The sequence below is a fragment of the Aquila chrysaetos genome, chromosome 4 (genome assembly GCF_900496995.4).
Source record: "Aquila chrysaetos chrysaetos chromosome 4, bAquChr1.4, whole genome shotgun sequence".
In the NCBI taxonomy this organism is placed as follows: domain Eukaryota; kingdom Metazoa; phylum Chordata; class Aves; order Accipitriformes; family Accipitridae; genus Aquila; species Aquila chrysaetos.
In genome coordinates this window covers 3,044,386-3,069,993 of record NC_044007.1, presented here as the reverse complement: position 1 = coordinate 3,069,993, position 25,608 = coordinate 3,044,386, and the positions used below count along the sequence as shown (strand labels likewise).

Here is a 25,608-nt window from a genome sequence, read left to right as displayed (position 1 = left end):
AGGGAGGTGACACTTTCCAACAGTAAAGGAGCATCGATCTGGCTCAGCGTTTTAAAGTCCCTGATGGGTTTACATTACCTTTCTGCTGGAGACTTTCTATTTGCTTCCACCACCCATGCTTTTACCCCTGCTGCTGCTTAGCTCAAACACAGCTGTGCTAATATGCCAAAGCCACATATCTAATCCATACCTTTTTCACTTATTTTCGGGTCTCATTTGGCAAACAGAAGGGGATGAGACCAGTCTGATCGTAACTAAGAGACAACCCCTTGAGGTATGTCCTGGGCCAGTCTCCTAAGGATGTTGACACATGCTTTAATTCTGTAGGAAACTAGATTTGGCTGAGTTTTACAAAAGGCTCTGAGCATTGGGTACCACCTAAAGTCCCAGGAATTTTTCCAAGAGGAGTCATGTTAGTTCAGTTGTCCTGGCTAAGTGTCATCATTGATAACTCCATCCTGCTAACCAAAACATGTCTACTGGATTTTAGTGATGATGGTGGTATTCTTCGCCTCCAGTCTCACCCTGTCATGCAGTGGCAGTGCCCAGTCCGGCACTCCTCAGAAAATGTTGACTTTCTCAGAAAGAAATTTGAGCCCTTCCACCCCGATTTATTCTAAATATGCCTGGTAGGTCTCATGAGTAATGTACCTACACAAAGAGATCTCAGAAAATGTACGGATTGTGCAGGAACATAAATTTTGACTGAAAAGTGATGAATAAAATGCAGAGCAACATCCTCAGATTTTGGGCAAAGAATATATAATCATTCAGTGGTGTTTGCGAAACATGTCAGGCTCTGTCAGGAAGAAGGGATATAAATAAATGTGAGGTAGATACTTTAATAATGCTATTTCATATACATGCAATAATGAACTTTAATTATTTCTTTGGGTTTCTTTATTCTTTATTCAGATGAGTCAAGCCCAGATGTGTAATGAAGCTGATACTGGCATCACAGCATTTTCTTTAGAGGTGGCTGAAAGAGCTCTATGGATCAGCTGCCAAATCATTTCTTCTCCTGTGGGGTTTCCTTCATGCATCTCACCCAGAATTTAATTCCCCCACATATGGCATGAGTGAATCATAGTGCAAGGAATTTTCCTGATGGTAAAGATTTTGCAGACAAGCGGTCTTGTCACATCACTTGTCCTGAAATGAAGCCAAAGTCATCTTTATCATAGTCAGTGAAGCAACCTGCCAAGAGGAACCAGTTGCCATGGTATGTAAGGAAGTTCATGTATAACTTTGCATTCAGAAACTATGAAAGAAAATTTAGAGCTTATCAGTAACCTTATCACCAAATATTTGCACCAGGGAACAAGGAGATTAATTTGTTTCCTGCTGTGATGCTGGGAATTAACAGAGGATATCAAAAGAAAGCTCAGATATGTTAAATGTAATGATGTTGGATAAACATGAAATACCTCACTCATTCCTTGGCTCTTCAGTAGAAAGTCAGGGAAATGAATAGAGCAATGCAGCACATCACTCCTTTTGCAAAATGCCTTCCTGTCAATGTCTACAGTGGCTATGTGACTTCCATGAAGAAGTCATATGAGTCTCACTGAAATACTTGCATTCTCCCTTCCATCTTTCCTGCTCTAAGCAAGGCTAATGAGAACACAACCCTACTGAAAGCAACAGGGTATGTTCCTCAAATCCCCACACCATGAGGACACCATGGCCCAGTTCCTCTACTCTCACAGACAGGAGCTTTCAAACTCACTGAGGGGCTACCCAAAAGTATCTGACTTAACTTGTAAGGTCTACTCCTAATCCCATACTTCATACCCCAATGTTAAGCAGTGGATAAACAAACCCACAAAACACATAAATGCTGCAGACTCCTTGCATGTCAAAAAGTCCTTGCATTTGATAGCTACTCAACCTATTCTTTGTACACACCTCCAGACCCACCAATCTCCACTTCCTTCTGAGTGTCATGAAAACCAAACCAACCAAACAAAAAATGCCCAAGACACAACAAAGCAGACAACCCATGGCATGGGTTACTCTGGGAACAAAAGCTTTGTGTTTAAAACAGTGACAAAGGCAAATCTGTTGAGCTTAGTATATCTTGCTGTTCAACCTACAATCTCCATCCTACCTCTGCTTTTTCTGTAAAATGGGGATGGGTTCTTTCCCCCGTAAAGTTGAAATAACTTAATTTGCAAAGTGTTTGAGATCTGCAGGGCCAGCTACTAAAATTCAGCATTGGCGAGTTTCCTAACTCATCTCCCCCTGTTTCATATGAAGTCTTATATACAATCACCTGTTTGCAAATAAAGAAGCCTAATAAATTTACAAAAACCCCACACAAACCTCCATACCACACTTCTTTCAACCTGTCCTTTTCTTTTGGTGGCCAGTTTCTATTCTGTAATGTTTTCCAGCTTCTTACAGCTGGGAAGGGGAAGAGCTGTGAGATTCAAGAGCGCAGAAGCAGAGAGTCAAGATGACAAAAGGGTGATTAAAGGGATTTTGTGTGAACTCAGGTCTCTACGGGAGGACAATGCCTGTAGGTTTGGAAGCAGCAAGCAGTGCTAGGAGGCATAAAAGTTTTATAATGTTGGGTATCATCAAGCTCAAAATAAAATGCATCTCAAAATAAGCACGACTGGTATAGGACAAGAACACAAATGACATCCCGCAGGCAAAAGATGCACCTTTGTAAAATGAGAGGTATGAGGGACAAAACATATAAAAACAAAAGAAAAAAATGCAGATCCTAAACTCAGCATTTTTAAACAAAAAATGTGGTGCTCTGTAAATAAAAAGTCCTTTCCCCCCCTCTACTTTTCTGCAAAACCCTCCCTCATGCCCCACTTTTTCCCAGTCTGAGACTGGGGTGCCAAAATGATGTGAACTGGGGAGAGGGAGAACCTGCACAGCCCTGTGGACTCCACCACAGATGACCACCAGACTAGCTGAGACTAAAAACTGGCAAACTCCCTGATGCTTCCCAGCAGATGTGACCTAAAGCTAAAATTTCTCCTCCTTAGGAACCTGACAAAATTATGCATGTATACACACAAATGCATTAATATCATACCTATTTCAACTCTATTTAATACATATGTTCTACCTAGTACAGAGAGGGGACATGTAGCACGTGGTTACTTACTGCATTTTTCCACTATCTAGTAAGCAGGGACTCTGTCTTCATAAGTAACGTAAAACATCCTAACCCACCCCAACTCTGTACAGATTTTATCCTCATCTCAAGGGTGTTAATTGACAACAACCATCGATGGGTCATCAAGCCTTCTCTGCTGCCGTTCTCACCTAAGTGCTATTAAAACAAGGCTCCTGTATCCGATTAAGTGAGTCCTATGCCAGCAGATGGCACTCCGAAGTGTGCAGCATCCACAGCTTCCCTCGCCCCATCCCCAGCAACTGCTGGAAAAGGCTTTTTTTTTTTTTTTTTCTGTGCCCGGCTCTTCAGTGGTGTTTTTAATCATGTTTGAATATAGGGTTCAATGAAGTAGCTCACACAATAGGGCCATCAAACTTCCCAGTCCTCAGCTTCCAGAAGAGGTCAGTATGTCCTGCTGCACACAAAAGCCATGTTCCCACTCTCTTTCCTTAAATCACCTAACCAATTACAAACTGCTGGGCACAGAAAGGGAGAAAACACCTTCCTCACTCACCAGAAATCAGCTGTGCTTGCAAGCAGATGCTTCGATTGCTTATTTTTGTTTGCTGGGGTTTTTTTAGAGCAATCATCTCTGTTTCTCAGGATACCACTACTAAGTTCTTCACGCGAACGTACTCCCATACAGAAAAAAAAGGGAAGGGGAAGAGGAAAGGAAGGGAAGGGAAGGGAAGGGAAGGGAAGGGAAGGGAAGGGAAGGGAAGGGAAGGGAAGGGAAGGGAAGGGAAATTCCTTCTTAAAGCAAGGGACTCTGCAGATCAAGAGATTCAGTTGTATCAAATGTAATATTGAGTTAATGTTCTAGGAACTACTTCAATAGTTTTATTTCATTCAGGAGCTTACAGGCTGAGCAAAGGTAGAAAATAAAATACTGAAGATTTTCGTTTTATCCAAGTGAGATATGCTAACCACTACTCACAACAGATCCAGGGTTTGCACAAATTGGAAGCTGGATCTTCAGCTTTGTCCCATGAAAAACTGGGTTCACGGAAATAAGCCTTTTTTGTCCTATTTCCAGCCAGTTTCTCCATGCAGAAGTATAGCCTCTATAGGTTTCTCCACGTCTTGGCCTCTATGCCAAGGAGGACCTTGGGAATCTCCTGTCTGTGGTCTGAGTTTTACTTTGGGAAGTCGCACAAACAGGGGCAGAAGGTCAGCTTTCCTTAGCTCGGTACCTCTGGGCAGTGCTTCTCTGACCGCAGCACAACTGTCTCTTTTCACAAGGCTCTGACCCATCATGTGGAAATAAATAAATAAATAAATAGGTGCAATGACCTATTTCTCTTTCATCATGGGAAATACTGCATTTGTGTAAGATATCTGAATGATCCATGTGGGAAAAGGACCCATGAGGAAAAACCTTCCTTGCTCTACCATTCCCAGCTCCCTTCCAGTAGCTGGAGAAGATGAGTACTCAAGTTGAGCACAGAGAGACAAGAGATTGAGGCCTTAGCTGATTTAGGGAGCAGGGAAAAAGTCCTCTTGCACCAAACTCATTTGATGCAAGGCTTGTCAGACTGACCGAATGCCTAATGCTCATCCCAGTGTACCGCATAGTAACACAGCTTTAATTAAAGAGGGAATAAGGAAAGGGACACTGCAAAGCACTACTGTGCTTTACTGCAGGGGAAACAGTATGATGCATTCTTGTCGTCTTGCTGCTGAAATGACAAATTGCCGGTTTGAACACCCGCAAGAGGAGAACACCTGTGATAGCTCGGCTCCATCACTTCCCCCAGGATTCACCCACAGTCTACAGGCATGAAGGGGCACACGGGCGATGCTAAGCAGGTACCAGCCATGCAAAGTTGATTTGCTCCTGACAGTAGCAGTGATGAGCAACACTCACGGCTCAGTCTTTTCATTTATAGAAATTGTAGAATATCTCAAGTTGGAGGGGACCCATAGGATCATTGAGTCCAACTCCCATTTCATTCCCATCTATGGGGAGCATATCCTGGGAATTTTCGGCAGGGTTTGCCCATGGCACGTGTTGTGAACCACCACCTCATTTCAGATTTGGGACAGTCGGACATAGCTGACGACGTCTCTTAAACTTAAGGGAATTATTTGCTACACAGGTGCCTTCTCAAATTGAGAAGCTTGTGAGAGTTTTGAGGGAGAACCACCATCTGTGTTTAGGTGAACACATTTATTTTACTTCTCACACAGGCTATTGCTCTCAGCTCAAAAATAACTACTTGAAACATCATCTGCAGCACATGCTACATCTTACAGATCCTGGTGTACTTTATAAAGAAACTGTATATAAATTACCTCTCTGATATATCCAGCTCTATGATTTCACTCCAAAGGCATTTGAGCATCCTGGGTTATCATTAAAAGTGAAGAGGAAACTCCGTAACAAACTGAAACATCAGTGGAAGTTTAATTTGGCAAAATAACACAAACTTGGATTACAGTTTTCAGCTGGGCACCAGGACTAAGTAACAGAATAAAGAATCCAAATTATAAGCCTGGTCCTGTGTTTCCTTGTGTTTGCAGTAAATCAGAAATAATTGTGATCAATTGAAATTGTCTGAGATAGCAAGTCTGTCTTACTATGCCAGGTCAATTTGGGGGCTGCTATGTGCAATAGCTGGAGCATCGCATGCCATTTCACAGATGATATACAGTATAGGGGAGGTAACAGCACTGCCCTCTACATAAGAGTGAAAGGGGTTAAATATCTTTGAATTATATGGTGGATATAACGTTGGTTATCGAGACCCTGAAAACAAATCAGATGGAGCCCTAGAAAAGTCACTAAATATTACTTTTGTCTTCACCCTGGTGAAGCAAGGGTTAACCTATTTCCAAATACATTTTTTTCATGGGAAAATACCATTGCCGTTCACATTTAATCATGTGATAAATGCAGCCATCAAAGTGGGTTTAGAAGAATACAATTTCCTTCCTCTCAATAATCCATCTCCACAGGGGGGTTTAAATGTATTAAATAACACTGCATTCACTTTGGAGCAAGGTGACACACTCGGTAAGGTTTCACATTTGTTTCTCCAGTTACTGCGTGATCTTTGCCAGGGCAAAAGTCAATTTAGACTCTTGCAGTGCAACTTCTGCAAGGTGGGGTTGAAGGAGGGGAGGTGGATGAGGTCGAACGAGCATCCCCATCACACCAGCAGAAACCACTTCCACTTGCAGTGTGCAAAACCACTCACTTATATCATCAAGCACCTGCACGGGAAAAAAAAAATAGGAATATATAGGGGAGAAAAGGCTATAGAGTGAACAAAACTCAAGCTTGCAGACTGATGCAGAGGTTCATTTTTTATAATTATACTACTGCCATCATGGCCACACATGTCCTGCAGACCCAGCCTCCATTTCACCAGCTCTGGGATCTTGCCCTGCGTTTGCTCTCCTCTTACACTGCTGTCAGCCCAGATCTGACAGTGCTGCCAAAGGTGACCCTTACTGCCCAGAAAAGCTGCATGCAAGGACAAAGCTCTCCAACCAAGGTGAGTATCTACTCAACTGGCCACACCTGTCACTATATACATTTATTTTTATACTTTTTTTATTTTTAATTTTATTTATATATAGGAAGATGTAGATAGCTATGGATATACAGCCATATAGATATATCTATAGATACACACATCCATGTCAGCAGTGCTGACCGGGACCACGCAGCAATGCGCTGCCCACACGCACTGTGCAAAAAGCAGTACTCATGAGAAAACAGGAGCCAGCACTCCTTGAAAACACGGCCAGACCCAACGCAACAGGCGAGAAAGGTTTTTCCCATCTTTACAGGCGCAGAGATCCCTTCCACGGATGACCCTGATTTGGCAGGAAGACATGGGTACTTGCAACATCCTTTAAGAGCTGGGAGGAGAAAGGAGAACTGCAACTACCTCGGCAGCTATCACAAGCAATGGTGAAAAATATTTGCAGAGCTGTCACTGGCTATGGAAGAATAATAATGTGGGTACCGGTTGAGTTATGTTATCTGTCCGAGCCTCTGGGCACAATATAGATTGGCTCTCCGTCAAAGCGCTCTCTCCCATTAACAAGGCACGTTCACGCCAGCGTTTCATCCCGTGACCTCAAACGCCTCCACGCAACCCCAGCGTCAACCGTTTGCCACGCGTAGTCCTCCTGGCAGGGTCCTCGGTGGCGTGGGGTGATGGAAAGTGGCCCCAGGATTTGGGAGCATAATAAGCAAGCGCTTGCAGAGCTGGGCGGTGAGGCTGGCTCATTCCAGACAAAACAACCCTTCGGTTTGCGAGACGGCTCAGGTAGTGACTCAGAGCTGGGGTAGAGGAGAGCGGCATCAGCATGGCGTGTGAAGCCAGCGAGCTGCTGTGGAGGAGGCTTCATACAAAAGAAACCCTTCCCCTGCCTTCATCCTCTGCCCACATCAAAACCTCTGTCCTTTCTCACTCAAACAAAAGGAAGAAGAAAAAAAAAAAAAAACAAAGAAACACCCACAAAGAAACAAACAACCAAACAAAAAAAAAAAACCTCAACCAACCAGAAAACCCAGCTAATGAATACAAAATCCTTTGCTCAGGTGCTGATATAGGCAGCTGCAGTTTCTAGCTACATCAGCAGACACAGGCAAGCAAAGCAGGCTTATCCCATGACAGGCACTCGATAGGGGATTGTTAAGGAAAATCCACAGTGCTCAAATTGTTTGGGCGATTTAGGAAACGGCAAGTTCCCCCCAGATGTGGTTATACAGATTTGGTCTTTATATAGATTTGGTTTTTCATTATTTTTCTCCTTTTGTAGAATAAGGGGCTATACGTTATTGGAAGCTCACGCCTCTAGCCTTTGCAAATTACCTCCTTTAAAGATATAGCAGGATCTGGGGGTTTTCTTACACGTTTTTACATGCAACACTGAAGTCCTGAGCACTCCCGTTGCCCCATAAAACCTGCGTGCAGGCACAAGCAGCACGAGGAATACGGGTGTTTTCCTAAGGGCTGTGGTGCAGGTTTTATTGCCCTTAAGAACGGAGGATTCTTCATTTTAACCCTTACAGTTGCAAAGTGCTGCAGCCCTGACACAGCGGAAAGGGAGTTTAATGGTTAGTTAGTGAAGTACTGTGTCTATAAAGCCCACTGGCATTTTTTTACAAGATCACGGGCATGCTGAGCAGAAAAGACCTTCCCCTCTCAGACCCACTGGAAGCAGTGCAAGGACAGTGCTTTGGGCCATTAGAATAGATTCCATCTCCCTCAGGAATATAGGGAGCAAATAAAGCAAATCAAGTATGAATGTATTTCCAGCCACTTATTAAATACCTGTATGAGAATCTATTTCCCTACTCTCAAACAGGCAGAAAAAGAAAAAAAAAAAAAAATTGCTTTAATGATCGCCTTAAAAAAAACCCACAAAACAAACAAAAGCCCACACTTAAATAAAGTCAAGAAAAAATAGCCGTGTGATTTAAATGCTCCATATTGACAGCCCTAGGAACAGAGGAGTGGGTTGATTAGAATATGGCTTTTAATGGATGCACAGTCATTTAAACCAAAGTTGACATTATTGAAATAACACTTTTTACAGAAGTAGCTGCATACAAAATGACCTTGAAAAGACATAGCAATTACTACCACACATGCAAGATACATTATCACCAAAGCTAAGGCTTGATTTCCTAAGATATACCGGCCAGACTGGAACATTAGGAACTGGGATGAGTTCGAAGATAAGATGTTAGAGTCAATAAGATAAATGCGTAAATAAAAAAGCTCCATTTGTCGGGGCAAAAGCTGTATTTTGATTGTGAGAAATTCAATTTTGCATTTCAGAAAAATACACACATCAACCTCTCCCGAATGTTGAAGCCAGTTTCAAACTGAGTTTTGGACTTCCAGCACGAAGAGCACCTACTGCATTAAAAACTCCTCGTTAATTATCATTCAAAATAGCCTGTTGGTGTTTGCTTAGCCTGCGAGATCCTCAGGGTGGCACAATCTAATAGCTGTGCTTATACAGCATCTACCATGATAAGGACCCTGTAAAAATAGAAGCCCAAATAACTAGAGTCATTACACACACACATACATATATGCAGTTTATGCAGATATTATTGCCAAAAAATTATTCTCCCATAAAGACAAGAATTGGATCTTGCTGCCCCAAAATGAGAATTTTACTCTAATCACATAAAAAGAACAACTTCATAAACACAGGAAGAAAGAGAGAAATGATGTGAGAAGGAAGTCCATTTAAAGCACGAATAAACTGATGCAGTCAGGAGAAAAAAGCTTGTATATGCAAATAGAGGTTTATTACCCATTCTTGTACTCCTAAGAAACATAATTTACTGACCTTTGAGAGACGGGTCAAGTAGGCTTACGGAATAAGAAACAAAGGCATCTCTTTTGGCAACTGCCATGTTCCAGAGCAGTAATTATCCTTCCCTCTCCCCGTGAGCAGCAGGAAATGAAGAGGGGTGCCATTACACTATGACAATTACTGTAATTTTAATTTCTAAAAATTGTCAGGAAAGTTTCCTCTAAAAAAAAAAAAAAGTCTGTTCAGATTTTTGGTGTGGTTTTAGTTTAAAACTCAATTCTCAGCTAAAACAGAACTGTGCTTCCCCTTCTCCCACTCCCTTTGGGGAACCACCCACAAAGTCTACATGGTGAGAAAGCCCACTCTCCTCCTCATTAGTTGGGAAGATAGATGGCTAAGTGTGGTCAGCGAGGATCCAGGAAAGATGGAGGTGGCCCAAAGACATGTTGCAGATGCCATAAGGATGCCGAAACTGGGCTGTCCCTGCTAGGCACCGCCAGGAACGGACCCTTAGGAGCCCTCAGCTTGTCAGCCTAGTCTGCTGCTCGGTTTAATATCGCTTGAACTTATTCAGTCATGGGCACAATAACATATTCTTCTTTTTATGGGAAGCAGATGAAGTTAGATGCACAATAATTAAAAAGAATTAAAAAGAAGGATTCTTTTCCTCTTCTATGTTCAGAGGGATTATTGGCTATTTTGTGGATTTTCTGCAGGCTATCATTTATTATTTTCATATTATGGATAATCTATTCTGTGCTGTTAGAACATTATCATATTTTATTATACCCAACTGTTGCGCTGTGGGATGGACTTAGCCCAAGAGGACGGGTCTACTCAGCTGTCCAACATCTCCTACCACTTGACCACTGTCCCACTGCTACGGGGGACACCTGAAATACTCCCTCTCCTACAGCAGACTCTCTACCTGGAAGGAAGAACTGCTTCACACCAAGGTACGTCTGTGCAGGGCGAGAAGGTGGGATTTGAGGTACGTCTGCCCCATACGTAAGCAGGAACCAGAGGCGACCGTATCCCCAAATACATCACTGTCTCTGCTGTGTGCTGCAACAGCAGTTCTCATAAATGGAAAGCTGCTTTCCAGGATTCCCCTGTGCACTCCCTTAATGAGACTTCGGAGGTCTCATTTTGGCCACTGGGTGAATATTTAAAATTGCTTTCACAGGTTCAAGGGAAAGGGCTTTTTTTTTAAATAGTTGCCGCAACTCACGTTCAACAATGATCATTTAGTGTAGTAAAAATTTGTGTCTTTCAATATATGCAGTAACGCACCTATAGAACTACATCGATTTGGCTACACACAAATACATTCCTACAAACACATATTTGATTAAGAATTTATATAACTTCAGGCTTCAAGGAATTTTGGATCAATGCCTTTATTTTGCTTTTATAAACAAATAAACTCAATTAAACAGTACTTACAGCAAACCACAATGGGCAGGAGAATAATTTTCCCAAAGCTTTACTTTCCAATTTTTACCTGTTATGTGGGTCTAGGGAATCAATTACTCCCTAAAGGGAAATTATTAGAGTTTGTGTTACCAAACATCTTACCTTTCCCACCCACCAATAGCAGAGAAGGAATATAGGGACATGCATACAGAAAAACTAGCATTCTTCAAACCTCTTACAATTTGCTGTAATAAATTAAAGTATAAATAAAATAAAACAAAGCCCTGCAGGCAAGCGGTATTTGAATCAAGACTGGATCTGCACCAAGTCAAGAAGTTCACTATGCAGTCTCACAAGACCCATAAATCAGGTCCTCTGAACATATGTAGTATTTTGCATTACTGTATAGGGTGTTAACTTTAATGCCTTAATATATGCACATAGTGGTCAGGTTACAGTTGCTGTGGGAATTATAATTTTGCATGTCCTGACCAATCTGCAGCTGGTAAAATAATAATAAGTACAAAACAAGCACACCACTGCATTCCCTTCAGCAGGTTTTCTACATTCAATTTCTCTCTTTCTGTACTTGAAGGAGGAAGAAAAGAAGACGTGTGAAGCTGCAAACGTATAGGAAAGCTGAAACAGATGTGAATTAACTTTCATCCTTTTCAAGCAGTTTGCATGAAACCTCACGTGTCCCCAGCCCAAGCAAATGTCACTGCATGAAAAGTATGTGCTCTTGGGCATGATCAAGCCTATTTCTGAGCCAGAAGCCTCTCCCCAAGGACATACTACAACCCCCTTCTTTTTCATAATGCACTGAAGCCAACCACCAGCATTCACTTGCAAGTGACAGCTACAAGGAGAAACAATCTGCGGCTGATCCAGTTTAACACAATTTCTGCTGATGCTGCCTGACCCACACCAAATTGTTACTGCTACAGCCTCCTAATGCTTGGATTCTTACCTGTTTTAAGGCAAAGGGGTTTGTCTCCGTCCTGTTCTTCCTCCAGCTTCCATTTACTTCCAACCCCACCATCACTTGCCTCCAAGATTTGAGTACTTTTGTCCGACATCTTGGTTTTTTCCCCCATTAAAACTCCGCTTATTTCCAGAGAAGGTTGGTTTTGGAGTCATCAACCATTTTCAATATACCAAAAAAGTTGACTGCATCCAGACTTACTCCAGGTGCAGGGATGCACAACAGCTATGCAATAATTAGCCCTCTTCATCCTATTTGCACTGGTTAATGGCCAGCAGTGTCCCACATTATATGGAACAGCCACGGCCATGCAAACATGTGGTAGTCCAGGCAAGACCAGAGCTGTTCCCACCTCTGCAATCCACTCCACTAACAGCAGTCTAGCAAAGTTGGTTACAAGCACAAGAAGTGATGTAATATAGATGGCATGAAAAGAAATCACAGCTAATTTGCACAAAATAACCTCCCTTATCTCTGAGCTCAACCATCAAAACCAATAAATGACGCCTGGTGCATTTGACCACCATTCAAGAATATGCTATTTGTGACCATGCACCATCCCCATGTTCAATACAGATCACCAGCTGGTGGACAAAAATAAGCTGTAACATTTTTATAAACGCATAGCTGAAAAGCAACATCTGTGCACAAGCTCTCCAAAGGTGGCAGTGGGAACTCTCAAGAAGGGTAAAGGAACAGATTAGCCCTTTGGAACACAAAGCCCTTTTAGTTTCATGGCACTACCACCTAAACCCAACTAAGTAACAAGAAGGTCTGATGCAGAATTGTAATTGCTTGAAACCTAGCTAATATTAAAGCTTTGGGCCATTGACTTGCCCTAATGGTAGGGTCTTTGGTGGCATCATTCCACCTTTCTTTACAGAGAAGCATTAATGTTACAAAGAACAATTACTTCTTATATACATGTTAAGGAGGATATAAAAACCAGGCGGCACAAGGTAGGGAATGAAGATTCATTAGGAAAGCAGAAAATCTGCTGACTGCCCCTTAAAAGAAAAGACAAGAGTATCAAGAATGTCAGAAATAATCACTGAAACTAGGCATAGAGTTTCGTTTTTTGGTGGCATGATATCAATTGCAAATACCTTAAAGCTTTTTAGTGTGGGGGACTTGAAAGGCCAACCTGATCTCTGCAGCTAACTGATCTCCTGGCTTCAAACCTTTCATTGAAATCTGTGGAGATTTCTTATACACACATACACACATATTACATACATAGTATTTTGCATTGCTATTTACATATATAGTATTTTGCATTACTATTTGTGAAAGACTACTCACATATGCATATATATATGTATATACACATATATATCTTTACACTCTTAATCATGTACATATGTGCACAGGCACACATACATTTAATTATATTTTATATATACATACACATGCATGTACATATGAAACTAAATATAAGCACAAAACTATAATGTATATACACTGATTACATATAGTATTTATTCAAAGTCCTTAATATGATTCAAAAGAGAAAAAAAGGCTCTATTTGCATATGTCTATAATAGTTAATGTAGACTGCATGATCCCTCTTAAAACTGAGGACAGAGGTTTGATAAAAACTCCTCTCGCTTCCTTCTACGAAATTGTACTTGGAGTGATTTCACTTGCCTATGAGCCCAGTTCCCAGGGAAGGGGGTACAGGACTGCTCTTGGATATATTTCAGAGTAGACAAAACTCCCATTAAGAATGGAAAAACAGCCCCATGAGAACAGAAAAGCAGAGAATAGTTAAACAGGTCTTACATACGTCTTTTTTTCCTGGTTCCCGTATCTTCCACCTCCAAAGAGGTCGTACATCTCTATTTGAAAACCACCTCACTGGCTTCAGTGTAGGCAGTGGGGGAGCACCATGCTCTTCAGCATCATTAGTGGGGTTAGAAAACAGCCCTTTTTTTAGCAATGTTCTTACTGTCAAACACAGAGACACACATGAACTTACCTGTTTGGTACTTCTCTGCCCAGTAGGAAGCAAAGCTTTGGATTTCTCTGCTATTTTCTGTAAAAATGGAAAAAAAAGAGGGAAAATGGCTGAGAAAAGACAGTCCAAATATTTAGGGAAGGAATCATATGAAGCTATTTCTTCTGCTTTTTAAAGAAAAAAGACATAGAGAAAGCTCTTATTACTTAGAAAAAGAAAGGGAGTATAACCACATTGAAAAGTTTGGTCTTGCAAGAATTAAAAGTCTTCAAAGCTTCCAGAATGACAAGGTTATCAACTGAAACACACATTTAAGAAATGACAGCTAGGACGTGGATAAGTAGCAATTTACCACTCAGATTGGTTTCCTGACGCAACCGGGCATTCACAAACTGCAGTGGCTAATTTTGGCACTTCTGAATTGATGACGGGTTTTTTTTTAAAAAAAAAAAAACAAACCTACATGTATAGTTCAGATGGATTGTACTTGTGAATATAAAAAAAAAAACATAAAAAAATGTGTGTGTATATGGGGGTGGAGCCCTTTACCTGAATCCTTCCAACTTTTCATTTAAGAGATAAAAATTTCATTTAAAGACCCCACACCTAAGTTTCTGAATAGAACAGAAAATAATTAAAAATACGAGATTGCACTAGAGATAATGCAATGCTATTACATAAAATCCATGCTGTTGAAGTGCATTTTTATGTGCGCGCTTTTATTTATTTATTTATTTATTTATTTATAAACCATAGGCAGCAAGTGTTGGGAAAACAATCAGTACAGAGTCTTTCTAATAGCGATACATTGTTAAGTGCATGTAAATTTCATTACACCTATATAATTACAATATATTCTTCCCATGTGTTGCAGGCATGGGTCAAGTTCACTGAACTAGCATAAGAAAGCAGCCAGAGTTTGTCCAGGTTGTGTTTCAATTAAGCCAGGTATATGTTCAAGCTTGTTACTGCAGGGGAGAGAAGCAGTCTGAGGATGGTAAATTTAAATCATTACTACAGTGTTTAAAAGCAAAGCAAATCTGCTCATCAGTAGAGCCTCTCCAGGGTAAAGCGGGAAAGCAAGAAGCAAATTAAGGAGCTGGAGTTCAAGTTTTGTTTGTTTTATTAAACAGCTTGATCTTGGTGACAGGTCCAACCCACAAGATGTGTTTGGAAATCTTCTGACAAAGCCATATAACACAGCAGAGCTGTAACGTGGGTTAACCTTTCAATTAGCAACGTTGCCCGCACATTTTCTGTAAGCAGAAAAGGTGAAAGGGGCACTGTGCTATCGCTTCTCCTTCTCCCCTGACAGTGAAGACACACCAAAATAAATCATGCCTAATCCAGGGGTACCACTGAAGGTCCTACCAGCTACACAGCTGGCAAAAGCACTTTTTTTTCTTTTCCATTGCTGCTGAATTGTTCTGCAGTCGCATGCGTGCGCATATTCCAATGTAACGATACACTGCTTGACTGATAAAGTAAGAAAAGAGGGAGGAAACTACACGTGAGCAGTTCTGTGGAGATGCTCCACGTTCCTGGGAGCCACGCTCGCATTCCCAAACTCACGTGCAGAAGAGTGGAAGCAAGAGAGACCCTCACCTTCTGTACAGCTCCGTATCTCTGGATGGCATCAGACAGCTGGTTCTTCAGCCTGTCCAGCTGAAGCCGTTCTTGCTGTTTTGGAAAAACAGAGGCCTGGTTAGCAGATCTGTAAATATAAATCCAGTAGTAGACTCTACCTGTGACCACGGGAAACAGTCCTGGTGGGAGACACCAAGTAAACAAAGCGGGCACAAACAGTATTCTAAAATCTCAATTTCACTGGGGCTGCCAGGACACTACAAGGTTTTATTTTAGGAAGGGAGCACAAGATGCTTTGATCTTTCAGGCCAAAGAAATTAAAAAAAATGGCACCTTGGATATTCAAGATAGCACTCAAGTCATGACTGCTGTGTGGTCTGCTATCTGAGCCGGACACCTTCTGTGGCAGGGATATATAGTGGGACGTTTTGCTGTCCTGCTTACTGCATGAAGGGGGTCTCACTTCAATACCAGTTCTTAAAGACTGTGAAACGCAAGCAAGTGAATACCTTACTGCCATCAACAGAACAGAATGGTTGTAAGATGGTATCCTGCTTCTACTTCCTAAAATCCAGCCTCGGATTATCTGCTGGAGATGATAACCCACGGGATCCTGCTATCAAAAAGTCCATTATTTGGATGATACCCAATGATGGAGTTCATCACCTCATTTGATGGTAATGGGTGATTTACTGGACTTGAGAGGTCCATCAGCCACAACAACCTTCCTTCTGCCTGGCTTAGGACCTGATTGTAAGAAACCAACTTATCTCCATGTTTTTTCAAAACATGTACCCAAATGTCACTGCCTTTCTCTTTGGAGCTTCCCCCAGCAAGATACCGATCTATGTTTTAAAAAAAAGTGACGTAACTATCCAACATGCTGCAAAATCGCAGCTCTTAGATGGAGTGACCAAACCCAAACTGTGTCAGGCAATGAAAATTCTTCTGGAACTATTCTACCTCCTGGATCTCAGATGTCAGGTGTGCAGGAACTCACATGTCCAGGTTTTACAGAGGGGAATGAACTGCAAGGAAGTGAGGCATCACCTTAAAAAACAAGTAGCAAACAAAACCCAATCTACACTGAAGCTCCTAAGCAGAAATATTCTTTACAGCAATTTCAGCTGTTTCAGGCAACTGCTTAAGAATACAAAAGTAAATTTTATAAAGGATAGGATAAATATCTTTAATTTTTAATGGTAGTATTTTCGTACACAGAAGAATATCCCAGTCTTACAGTTCTTCATCCAAAGATTTAAAACGTTTTTTAAAACAGGGCAAGTATTATTCCCATTCTACAGATAAAGGTCTATAAACCTTATATTTGTTACATATGCAAAAGAAGATAAGATTGCCACCCTGGAGAGCTGATCTAATTGTCCAGCACTCATCCTACAAAAACCTGGAATTCCAGATATGTGTCTCTATTTAAGTCATAGAATCATAGAATCATAGAACCATATAGGTTGGAAAAGACCTTTAAGATCATCGAGTCCAACCACTAACCTAGCACTGCCAAATCCACCACTAAACCATGTCCCTAAGCACCACATCTACACGTCTTTTAAATACCGCCAGGGGTGGTGACTCAGCCACTTCCCTGGGCAGCCTGTTCTGGTGCTTGACAACCCTTTCAGTGAAGAAATTTTTCCTGATATCCAATCTAAACTTCCCCAGTCCTTCGAGACTAGTTTGAAAGGAAGCCCTAAAATAGCCATGTGCTATTTTACATCAGTGTCCTGTCTTGTACTACACTGATCCGCTTACATGAGTATCTTTGCTCCTGAAATACTACCAATTTGCTCAGTTGGGCATCCTGACTCAAATAGCTTCAGCAGCACTTGGAGCTTCAAGGGAAGCAGGAGAAACCCACAGTGCACCTTGTTGGCAGTGCATTACTGGTAGAAAATAAGGAAGAAAGAAAAAAAAAATATTTTTTGTCCATGTGTGCATGCAAAGCAATACACAGAATAATGGATCAGAAAGGACTGACTATAAAGCTCTAAATTAATGAAAGGCTTTTCAGGCTGTGAGAAATTTTATGGGAGAAAAGTTTGCAGTGCTACCCAGATCCCCAAGAGGGAATTACCACCAGCAGCCAATACCTGCCAGATCTATTTATTCTATATAAGGGATGAGGGCTACAGGCTTTATATCAAAACTTGGAGGTTTAATTATTTAAACTGCACACTGTTAGAAAAGAAGAGTTAAAAAAATAAAATCTGTTAAATTAATTGACCAGGGAGCAGAAAAAGTTATTATGTGATGCCAATAGAGAGAGGCAAGTTTATTCCTCATATTACTATAATTGTTTGTATGTCTATTTCCTTCAGCTCTTAAATATTCTCCCTTTAACTTAGCAATTTTTCTCCCCATGACAGTAAAAGCTATACTCCTGACAGTCCCCAGTGGACACTACATGGGCTTCAAGGGCAAAGAATGACATTCACGTGTGGCACGATAATTGGGATTAAGGTGACCTTGCCTGATTCCCTTGGGGACCCAATTTATGTCACAAAACGGAGCCAGGAGATCAGCACAAAAACGTCCAGATCCCCATACCTCCAAGAAAGCACCTTCTGTTTCATCAAGCTCTGATGTAATTATTCTCAGAGTATGCAAGAAAAAGGAAAAAGCAGTCCTTGTAGTCCATCACTAATCAAAGCAACATGTTAAAAAAGATCAAAGTATTAAGATTGATGCTTGCATAAGGTCAGTGTCTACGTATGGAGAACAGTCATTCCAGGCTTTTCTCCCCGTTCTCTGGAGCAGACCATCACCCATTCATTTTTTTAGGTGGGCTGAATTGTCCTTGGTCCTCCACAGGTTACAAAGGTAGCCTGGGGTGATTCAGCTCTTCAGTCCTTATCTCATATGCCTGTTGGTAAGTGACACAAATCCAGGCTGTAAAAAACACTTGGACAGAGATGTGTGGTGTATTTAAAGCAGTGTTTTTTCTAGGTGGAAGGACAGTGAGAACAGAGTTGAAGTGATACAGGACCTTGGAAAATGGCAGGGAGTGAGTGAGGATAAAACACCAACTCAGGTAAATTCCTGACTCGGAAACTATATGGATGCTGGAGGCAAGAACGTGACAGGAAACCGCTAGGCAGAATGAAGTAGAAAAGAATTGTCCGTATTCTCATCTCAGTTGCTGAATCACCTGTTATGTGGGTGAAACTTCTCCTCAACTCTCACACCAGCTGGAGTTTGCCCACCCCCAGTATGTTTCTGTTCTTCCCCACGATGCATACCACAGGCCAAAGTCAGCAGGAACATATGGGGTATAAAGGTCTTTGTGGAAAGGTCAGAAATGTTCTGTTTCTCCATTTGCTGGACTGGGGACCAGGGGATGGGGATCCCTCTACCCCTGTGACAATGATGTTCATGTGAGTTGTACAACACATGGGGTTGCTGTGGGGTAAATTGTAATTCAAAGTCCTGCTCTGATCTGGCCACCGCCTGTAATTATCTATCCCCACCGCTGCCTACGCACTAGCATACAGCACTGAACGAATGTCATATCCAGAGATATTCCACTGCTTTCCCCTTTCCGGACACTTCAACGCACTTCCAAACTCATCTGCACCCAGTGCACCCACTGCACAACTGAGTCTTTAACCAGTGCCAAACCCACGTGGAGCCAGATGATTTCTGTAGGACTTTCACCCAAACTGAGTGAGACCCTGAGATGGGTGGGAGCTAGTCAAGGCTTTGATGCTGAGTTCTTCATTTCCAATTCCACATGATCCAGTTCTGGGAGAAGAACTGGTTTCTGCAGCTGTTTTCCCATTGGTCATTTATAAATGCAAGCTATGCTTATTGTGTAACAGGAAAGGAAGTTAAAACCAAGACATGTTGCTCAACAGCTTTAAAGCACCCACTACCACTTCTTTTTCCACTATTCCTCCCTCCATAAGACCCAGCACTCTCCCCCAACAGCATCTTGAATGACACGTACCCTGGATGAGCCTCTGACAACCTCAGACAGCTGCTTGATGGCTTTGGTGCTAGTCGTGATGGTTTTATTAGTCTCCTGCTGGGTTGCATGCCTGCAGAAGAGAAGAGATGATGGGGATTGCAATTGAAATTAATTGCATAAAGAGACACTTACAGAAATTTATCAAGCTGCAGAGCAACTGAGACAACGCAACACACAGCACATGGAACCACAGTAGGACTACGCGAGTCCAGGGTCTTGACCAGCAATGGCAGCCAGAAGGCTGTAGAAAATACTAGCGAGGAGCTGCCCAAAATCTTCCTTTGTGATCAGCACAAAGACAATGGCTGTGGACCTGCAAAGTCAATGGGGGAAGACAAGGTGAAAATAGGGGGTGGACAGGTAACGAGGCCGTCACAGATTGTTGGTACTGCCGCTAAAATTGTCGAAAGAAGGGTTTTATAGCAAAAAGAGATGGGACTGGGGAGTTACCTGATAGCTTGCCCAGGAAAATTTTGTACTCAGAAGAGAAATTTGAAGAGATAGAAATTGAGCAGGACAAATTTACTTACCACGATCATCTACCTGCTCATGACATAGTATCTCCAGGAAAGCACTATTAACGCGAAGGTGCAGTGTTGCTTTACAAGCACTGAAACAGGCAGGCAGGGAGCCAAACCAGTCCCCTCTCCAGTCATGGTTGTCCCTCTCCTTTACAACCCAAATTCCAGTACCATTATTTCTTGTAAGCACTGGTTGCTGGCTTTGCTGTTTGGGACCACACAAAGTAGAGGGAAGAGACATAAATGCTGCCTAAATGTATTTATTAGCTCAATCCAGCTCTCAAGCTTTATAAGGTCAATGGGGCATTTTCAGCCTCTAAGCTTCCCCAGGGAACACTTCACATCTTTTTAGTCAGAAAGGGGTGGTTTTCCATAATGCCTCAGTCAAAAAAATCTAGAAAGTCTTGAGAGACACCTGGAGAAAATAATCTTTTTTCTCCCTTAGAGGACACATTTGAGCCACGGTTGTATTGAAAAGACTCATTTGTCAGTGCTTTTTTTTCAGGGTGGGTGGGCTGTGGAGTGAATAGAAGTGCTCTGATTAAAAAATATTAAGATGACTATTTATGGCCTTTCTGTCCTGAATACCCATGGCCCATCCTGGCTCTTTAGCTCCTTCTTGCTTCTCTGTCTACTGATGGAGACCAGCTCTTTCAAGACTTATATCAACTCCTTCAGCACCTCCTTTGAGGAAGAAGGCCAGCCCCCAAACAGTCTTTACCAAATGCAACCTTAACTACAAATAAATTGAGACCTCTCCACAAGCACTCCACTGACTGTCATTTCCATCTAGTCAGGGAAGATGGACATAGGCATCACGAACTGCGATATTCACCCCCATAGCAAAGTTTGGCAGGTTTTTTCCACTGAATTAAGATCTCTGTGCAGACAGCTCAGGTGGGAAAGCTGTCTAAGGATAAAAGGACGCTTAATTTTATGCATTGTACCTACCAGGTATGCAAGTGTACCTGAAGCGTACCACGAGGATAACAACTCTTAGCTGCAGAACAGTAATTCAGATGTATGTTAAGGGTTGAACAAGCACACAGGAGGCATGGACTCCTTTGGTACCATGCAGGAAAGAGAAATAATCTCATATGAAGACAAGGCTGGATCCAATAACTAGTTATTCTCAGCTCTCCTTAGTTAAATTAAGATACCATTTCTGCATTCATTCATCAAAATGCATTTCATTTATTTATGATCCCAGGACCCACTGCACCGGCTGACTAATTACATCACTTTTAATTTGAGATGGAAGAGGTCATATCTACCACAGACAGGTATTCCACACTGTCATCGCAAGATAGGGAGCTGGGAATTGAATCCTGTCACATCACCTACCTTGAGGAGTACACAGTTAGCCTGATCCCCAATCTTTTAATCAAGTAAATCTTGCCACCAAGTGCATGAATTCCATAAGCAGCAGTTTCAAAACTGAGACTTAGACAACTAATTCCTCTTAATGCAATGCAAGATGCTGGAGTTGACGTCCAATCATTTTGCAGACCTCATTAAATTATCTGCCCACAGAACGAGTCAGGGATTTACATACCAGCAACTCCCCATCCCCAAAGTAAAGTGGCTTGTTAGGCTCATGCGTCTGATCCTTCCCAATCTCTAAAGTTAAATAAAGTCTCCTTCATTTGCATTCTAATGTAAATTTCATGTTAGAAATCTTATGTAATAAATCCACGCTGCGCACAAACTTTGCACTGAACTGCTGCAAAATAACTGGGAGCATGAGTATGAAAAATAAAAGTTCTGCCTTCCACCTCTTAATTCAAAACACACTTTAACCAACATGCTGGTGCTTGATTTTGGCACTTCCCACTATGCTGTCGACACAATTAACTTCTTATTCTTCAGCTTAGGAATCAGATAGTGATTATATTTAATTTACATTAAATGCTATTAAGATCTTCATTAAAAAAGAGGCCTTGAAACTCCACTCCCTGCAGCATTTTATTATAATATGTAATGGTAACAAGATATGTCACTATTATTATTATTATTATTATTATTATTATTATTATTATTATTATTATCTTTCTTTATATTCCTCTCCCCATGGAAGTGTGGAAGTTAATTAAAGGGGTGTCTCTGATGAATAAAATTTGCTTCTGAAAAAGTCCTCCACACAACAGTAAGTTAAATACTCAGTCTATGGAGATACGGAGAATCTAAAATATAAATGATGTAAAAGACTTATCTGTCTACAGCGCTACTCTGAAAATAAGCACTCTAAGAGTAAAAAAAAAAAAAAAAGGGCATCTCTTAGGAAGAATAACATCTCTTGCTGTGCATTTCTGTATGCACAAAGATTGTAAAGACAATGCACTAAATAATACAAGAGGTGCCACACTGCTGCCTAAGAGTTTCCTATGGCTGCTGTTTTCTTTACCCGAGAAGTATGGTCCACCGAATCCATAATCACCAGCGCGCAGCTGCTTACAGTTTGTTCTTTGAACGATCATATCTCTAATTTATTTATCCAGTTTTACAATGAGCATAGCAAAGAGGCAGATGCGATGACGGCTGCTTCCCTTCTCCGCAGGGACAGAATGAAGGAGCTTAACTACTGTTTGTACCATTTCTTTGAGACACTTGATGAATGACCAAGTCAACAAAAAATAATCAGACCCCAAATGCAACCGCAAAGATCGACAAGGGAAAAAGACTTCCCTCTGCCTCACCATGCCTGCTGCCACTCATAATAATCCCAAAGAGCTTTGTTTTCTAGTTCCAGCAGAAGAAAAGCATTTCCATTTATAATACAGGATATGGTTTATTTCACTTTCATCTGATCCCTAATATAAGAGCAATAGTAAGCTTTTCCAGGTACAGATCAAAGATACCTTTACTGTAGTGGCTTAAACATCATTAGATTTACTATCCCCTTTGGCACAGTGCAGCTGCCTAGCAATGGAGTAGTTTTATGCATTTAAGAGCTGGGTGGTCAGGTAGGTTTGGCTACAGTTGAGCCACGTAGCTCAGCATAAGTTAAACCATATACTTGTCTTTTGCACAGCCGCTGTAATCCTTACTGCAGTTTTCTTGTACAAAAAGGGGTAAAAATTATAGTATGTGGAGCAGAGCACTGAGCTGCATGATCTGTGGCTTCAGCAGAAATAGGTTGAGTATCTGCGTTTACACATATATTCCATTGCTGTTGGAGACATAAATACGTAAAGGTGCATCAAGTATGCATAAGGAAATTGTCCACACCATAAGACTTTAGCCAACCTCTTCCCTGTCTTAGAGCTGGATTTTGTGAAGGACTGATATCTGTGGGAGCTGATCAGCGGTAACCCACCACTTTTGGGTGGCTCCTACACAGCCAGGATGATCTTACAGCAGAGCTAAGGATATTTCCAGAAATGGATGATCCAGGTTGATGCGTTCAACAGTTGTATTAGCAAACACTTATCTATAGGATGGAAACTTATGGTGCATTAGACTGCTATAACTTACTGCCCATAGACAGGCCCACACCTCATCCTCTAGGGCTGCTCTGCTTCTGCACGATGAACGCAGTGGGCACCTCTCATCCATAACTATTTATTGCAGGTGTAAACAAAGCAGAAAGATGAGCTAGGAGGAAAGGTTGTTCCACCAAGCCCTGAAGTATCTTTACCGTTACAGTCACCAAAGGAAGAAAGGCAAAATCTACTTGTTCTGGCTCCAAACTGCAACTCACAACTCTTTTTTTTCCCTTTCTTCTTTAGGACCTGATTGTGCATGTTGAGGAATCGTTTACAACAGAGCAAAATAAGAGCTCTAATTCTGATCTGTCAGCAAACCCCTTTGCATAGGTGTAAATCATCCAGCAGAGTAAAAGTCAGGAGAAAAACAGACTGCTACTTCCAAGTTTCAAGCTGCACAATATTCTATAATAAAAGCATCATAGATTTCCAATTTGCCTGTCACTTGAAAGTATTAGGAGATGTGGTGCTATTTTTCTTTAGGGAGCTTAGGGGATGGTCTGTGGTTGTGTGGGAAGAAAAGGGGAGTTATTTCAAATCCACCCAGCATGGGTGTTGTGTCATCTCTAGAGATGAACGTGGCGATAGGCTAGCAGCTACTTTGTTCAGCAGTTCTGGATTAAAACATATGAATTGTAGTCAGATAGCAGTCCTCACAAATTTCCTCACAGAAATGCAAACCTTAGCAAAACTTTCCATGGTATTTTCAATACCTATCAGGCACCTTTTTTTTGCATTGCTTCTTAAAAAAAAATAATAAAAAATGAAGAAGCAGTTTTTTAGTATAATAAGGAGAATGCTTGCTCCCCTACAGAATTTGATCCGTCTTTGCAAGCAGCTAGTTACTCACTGACTTGCTACCAGAAATTCAGGTTTGTGTTTTTCAACTAAATTATCTCCAGGACAGTATATAAGACCCGCTCTTAAGCCCACAACACCTACAGATTGGTTCAGCGTCGCCTCAGACTCCATCTGTCAAGTCATTACTGACAGCTCAGAGAGCACTCAAAACAGGACCCCACGGGAAGCAGCTTAACAATGTCACTGCCATTAGTCACCTCTCAAGTTATTTTTCCTTCTCCCACCCATACTATTCCCAAGTAAGTTTTAATTTGACAAGTTCCACTTTCTTTCCTAATAAAAGAGCCCCTTGGATCCTTTGTAAACGCCTTGCTAACACGGAGCTATATTACACCTCCCTCTCTCTCATTATCCAGTAAGCCTCTTAGCTTATCAGAGACAGAAATTAATTTAATTCACCACAATTTCATTTTGATGAACCCTGGTGCCTACTGATCATGATAGTCATTTTTTTTTCCTCCAGGTGCTGATAAACTGCTTATTTCTTTTCAACTATTCTTGCAACTTAGGTTGTACAGAAGCAGACCATTTTCCTGCACCAGATTTCTGCAAAAAGCAAGCAAGTCCCTCCCTTTCCAGCCCGAGGACCTCAACTGCCCTCCATGAGCTCTTAATATTTTCCAGTGTTTCCAGTATTGCCCCAACAATCCTTTTAGCGCCCTAAGATAAATGGCATCAAACCGTGACTATTCTGATTGCTTTGCCTGTGCTTTCTAATTCTGTCGTGCCTTTCGCATTTCTGCATTAACAAGTGGACCACGGCTTAAAATCTATCACGGAAAGGTTACCGGGATGTATCCCTGCAGCAATTCTCAGCGGCATAGCCAAAGGTGCCTATAACAATACCAGAAAGCAACTAAGCGACATACAACCTACATATAGTTGTCACCGTGCCTTTCTTCCAGTAATTTATTGCAGCTTTTTGCTGAAGCTTGGATCAGAGCCATCCTTCCAGGTTTTTCAGAAGCATTTTGCCCACCTAAGGCTCAGGGTTGCTGCATTTAGGGCTCTGTGGCAGGAGTTAATGGAGCCAGTCAACTTGCAGGGAGAGACAGGGAGAACTACACACTTTCTGAGTCCTGCATGTAGTCCACAGACAAAGAAAACATTTTATATACCATAAAAGAGTGTTAGAAACTGTCCCCCTTCCCTGAAATTTGCAGAGACATGGATGTTGTCTTATGTTTTTAACCTCTAAATCTTTTTGGAAACCCTATGTATGTGGACTCTAGTGTATGCAAACTTCCTCTCATCACTTGCCTGTTGCAGAACACAGGCTGGAAGCTACAGACACAAAATGCAATAAACAATATATTGAATCCCAAGGACTTCATGCAGATGAAAAAGAGGACTGATGTAGCTGCTTAAATACATTTTC

General features: G+C 41.6%; 1 protein-coding gene across 21 annotated transcripts in view; it reads right to left on the bottom strand.

The window, feature by feature from the left end:
* Positions 1-25,608, bottom strand: part of TSNARE1 (t-SNARE domain containing 1) — a 488,733-nt gene that overhangs the window by 248,958 nt on the left and 214,167 nt on the right. For all 21 annotated transcript variants that reach the window (XM_030012179.1, XM_030012185.1, XM_030012183.1 and 18 more), the window contains 3 exons: positions 19,343-19,433; positions 15,397-15,471; positions 13,813-13,869 (listed from right to left, as the gene is read on the bottom strand). In XM_030012179.1, the coding sequence (XP_029868039.1) occupies positions 13,813-13,869; positions 15,397-15,471; positions 19,343-19,433 (223 nt within the window). The remainder of the gene's footprint in view (positions 1-13,812; positions 13,870-15,396; positions 15,472-19,342; positions 19,434-25,608) is intronic.